Source organism: Habropoda laboriosa, unplaced genomic scaffold (assembly GCF_001263275.1).
Source record: "Habropoda laboriosa isolate 0110345459 unplaced genomic scaffold, ASM126327v1 scaffold124, whole genome shotgun sequence".
Lineage (NCBI taxonomy): Eukaryota > Metazoa > Arthropoda > Insecta > Hymenoptera > Apidae > Habropoda > Habropoda laboriosa.
The window spans coordinates 1,722,871-1,726,331 of record NW_017100265.1 but is presented as its reverse complement, the minus strand read 5'-3'; the positions used below and the strand labels follow the sequence as shown (position 1 = coordinate 1,726,331).

The 3,461-nt window shown below is 38.0% G+C and overlaps 1 protein-coding gene across 1 annotated transcript in view; it reads left to right on the top strand.

The window, feature by feature from the left end:
- The first annotated feature begins 344 nt into the window (after positions 1-344).
- LOC108573146 (breast cancer anti-estrogen resistance protein 1) overlaps positions 345-3,461 on the top strand; it is a 154,602-nt gene continuing 151,485 nt past the window's right edge. The window contains exon 1 of the mRNA XM_017935530.1: positions 345-591. Within this exon, the coding sequence (XP_017791019.1) occupies positions 547-591 (45 nt within the window). The 5' untranslated portion in view covers positions 345-546. The remainder of the gene's footprint in view (positions 592-3,461) is intronic.

The window sequence follows — 3,461 nt, the reverse complement described above, 5'->3', positions numbered from 1 at the left end:
TGAAAAAGCTCATTAATATTAACATCGAGTACGAATTGGAGCGGTAATTCCCATGACAATTCCTTCATCGGTAGTCGATAGAGATTAAATTTCAGAAATACCATAGTGTGCGCGTATACGGGGGATGATAGGTGCTCGGCCGTCTCCGTCGCCGCTCGGTTACGCTCGGCTTTAGCTACACCGCCCGGACCCGTCAGTCTCGCGCATGACTTCGTGTTGAGAGGGAGTATTCTTTCGCCTCGTCGCTTCGTCTTCGACGCGGAAAAAATCGATTGTATTTTCGTAAACGACGAAGGCTAAAACGCATGTTATTAGCGTAATTACTTCATTAAGAAACCGTAAAGACTGTCGGGTAGAAAATAAGCAGTGCGTCAATAGCATTGGTCAGTGATAAACGGTTGGTGCCGAGTCGTTCGTGATCGATCCTTGTGTGTATCCTGTCAAGGTGTTTTCTACCGTTCTCTCGTCAGGATATTATGCTACCGATCGCGTGTACTGCAGGATCATTTTGACTCGAGGGGCAGTCGACCACAGATCACCGGCAAAATGTTACCACAGACGCCTGACATCATTCCTACGAATCTGAATCAGGTAAGCGACACGGTTCGAACGTATATACCACTCATTATTTTACTCGTCCCGCGTAGTGACCTTCAACCTGAAAGTCTCCGTCTTTCAATACGGTCAGTATTTATGTATACCGACGGAAAAAAGCGTACGTCGGTTTCTGTTACACGCGACCGCTTTGTTTATGTCTTCCAGGAATTTCTGACGCGTAACACGCTCGAACGAATTTCAGCTCTACTTTTTTCTCTTTTCCTTCCTTCGTTTCTTTCTTTCTTTCTTTCTCCACTCTTTTTTGTTTTCTTTTTTTTTGCTTTCGTAACGTAAACTCGTTTCGTCAGTGTGGAGAAATTTGTTGAACGCCTTTGCCGTGACTCGTCAGTTTTTATTTGTATTCAAGCTTTTGGCGTAGATGTGCATTAACACATCGTTAAAGCGAGACGCGACCGTTCGTTCGATTATATCGATTCGCTAACGTGACAAGTTCAGAGCAGTGGTAACCGTCAAATACCGATTGCGAGATTCCTTCGTTAAATAACCTTGCGTGTTGTGTGTTACGTGAAACGTGGTATCGTGATTGTTGTAATTGCATAAGAATTGTACGAGATCGTACGAGTATTATTCGGAATATAGAAACGTATTCGTTAATACGAGTGAATTGAAACGAAGCTGTTAAAAATCATCGATATTACCGGTGCTCATTATAACAGTACTATTGGAGTGTCGGAACAGCGCGCCACTCCTGTCAAGATGGCGTGGAAAAGACAAATATTTGCGGTTCGTCGTTGCTGGTTCAAGAACATCGTCTTGTGGGAACAGAAAGTTCCTTACGTCGCATCATGTTGTGTCAATATTGCGCGCCCATGTTCACGGTTCTTCCCGATGTAATAAACGTCAGTGGTAATTAGCACTGGATGACAGGTTAGTTCATCGATAACGTCACGCGAATCGATTAATCGAATTTCCCTGGATTATTTTGAACGCATGATCCCGCCATGAATTGCTTATAAGCTGCGGCGTATCGTAAACGGGTTTCGAGTTTCCTGGCTGGCCAGGGATCGTATTTATTTGATAAAATACACTTAGAATTCCATTTCTGACGACTGGTTGCGATTCAAGTTGAGGTTAAACGGCGTGGTGCCTGAATATATCTAATTATAATGGTTATTGAAGTTGAAAGGTATAAACCGGTACATTATTGCTTTGCTTTCATAGGTTAGTGTATAGTAGGAGTGAGGTTAGTACTAGAAAATTGTATTCCCAGGATTACCATCCTTATTTATTATTTCCTATACAAATTCGACATGTTAGTTAGTTACATTTGTGGTTAAATTTTATCGACATCGTATATTTCGAATTAATTTTCATTCCCGTTCTGTTGAAAATTGAAATATTCCATATGGAAGTGATATTATTTTGATTTCATTGAGGTTTTAAAGCGACAATCTTTTAATCAACGAAACAATATAGAAGTGTGATTGCGAATATAGCTTAAATACACGATCGAAAATCCTAACCTAACCTTAAACAACAAGTTTCTATTGTTTTTCCTATACCTGTTTCTGCTAATCGTAAAGGCAACGGCGTTTCGAGGCAAACACGGTTTTTTTTGTGATAATAAGAAGATGAATAGATAGAATGGCATTGAACGGACAATAGCTTTGAATGTGTGCCGCGTGTATTGCTAATATGCAATAAAGGAACTCTCGGTTGAGGGATATTAAAAAAAAAAAAAAAAAAGTTATCCCGTCTCCTGCTTGCAACAAAGTTATTTATGACGTATTTCTGAGAAATAAACGTTAGGTTAATTGTGAATAAAAACAATACAATTCCATTTCATAAATCATTATCAAATCTTTTTTGTAGACTTCACTTTCTTTAGCCTTCATTCTTAATTCTTATACTTACACATGATTAATTTTATTACCTACGTTCACAATATTAACCCCTTAACTTGCACGCTCGAGTTAATTCGAGCGCGCTCTAATATTTCCGTTTCATTGTATTACTGTTTCCATTTATTATTTTAATTAATCGACTAATTTCTATTACCCTATGTTCAAATATCTTTTCCTTACTATAATTTTCTTCTAGTGTAAAAATAACATTGTAGGCAATAGTGATATGAAAATTCAACTATCTTCAAATTTATTCATCTCAAATTTAGAGTTACCTAAGATTATCCGGAAATTTACCAAAATTAGAATCATCCCTAATTTTAATAATATACCCTCGACAAATATTGCACTATTATCGTTGCATCATTATCTTATAATATCTCTCCCACCTGGTGTTTACGTTCATTTACCTGTTTCATCCGAAACAATTGAATATTCTCAATCACTTGAGCACAACACCGTACGTTTCAATCTAACCGCAACCACACATATGTATAGCATTAATTCCATCAACAGTATCATCGTACCATTAGTAAACGCTTCTCTTCTCACAATTCTGTACCAATTAGAAAAACGAAATCGCAGCCAGCAATCGCTGCAGTGCGTGATCATTGGCTGAATTGGCATCGATCGCCCGCGCAGAGACCCACTTACTCTACGTTTGATGTTTCGAATAACGAAACAGTCCTTTCTTCATTCTCCGATCGAAGTATCGACGTTCTGTTGGAACAAAGTAGAATAGAATCATTTATTACCGTAATTTCTAACTAGCTAAATAGATTCAACTCTCTGGTTGGTATTTGTCGTCCATCGAGTACATATTTTCATTTCAAAATGTTTCGCTTTTTCATAGCTACAAAATATATTTGACAAAATGATTTATTCAAATTCTCGAGCAATTTTGAGAATCGTTTTTTTTTCAGTTGAAATGTGACAAATTTACAACGTCGACTCTCGCACTTATAATTCTTCACTTTTTCATAAATCAAAAACGACAGT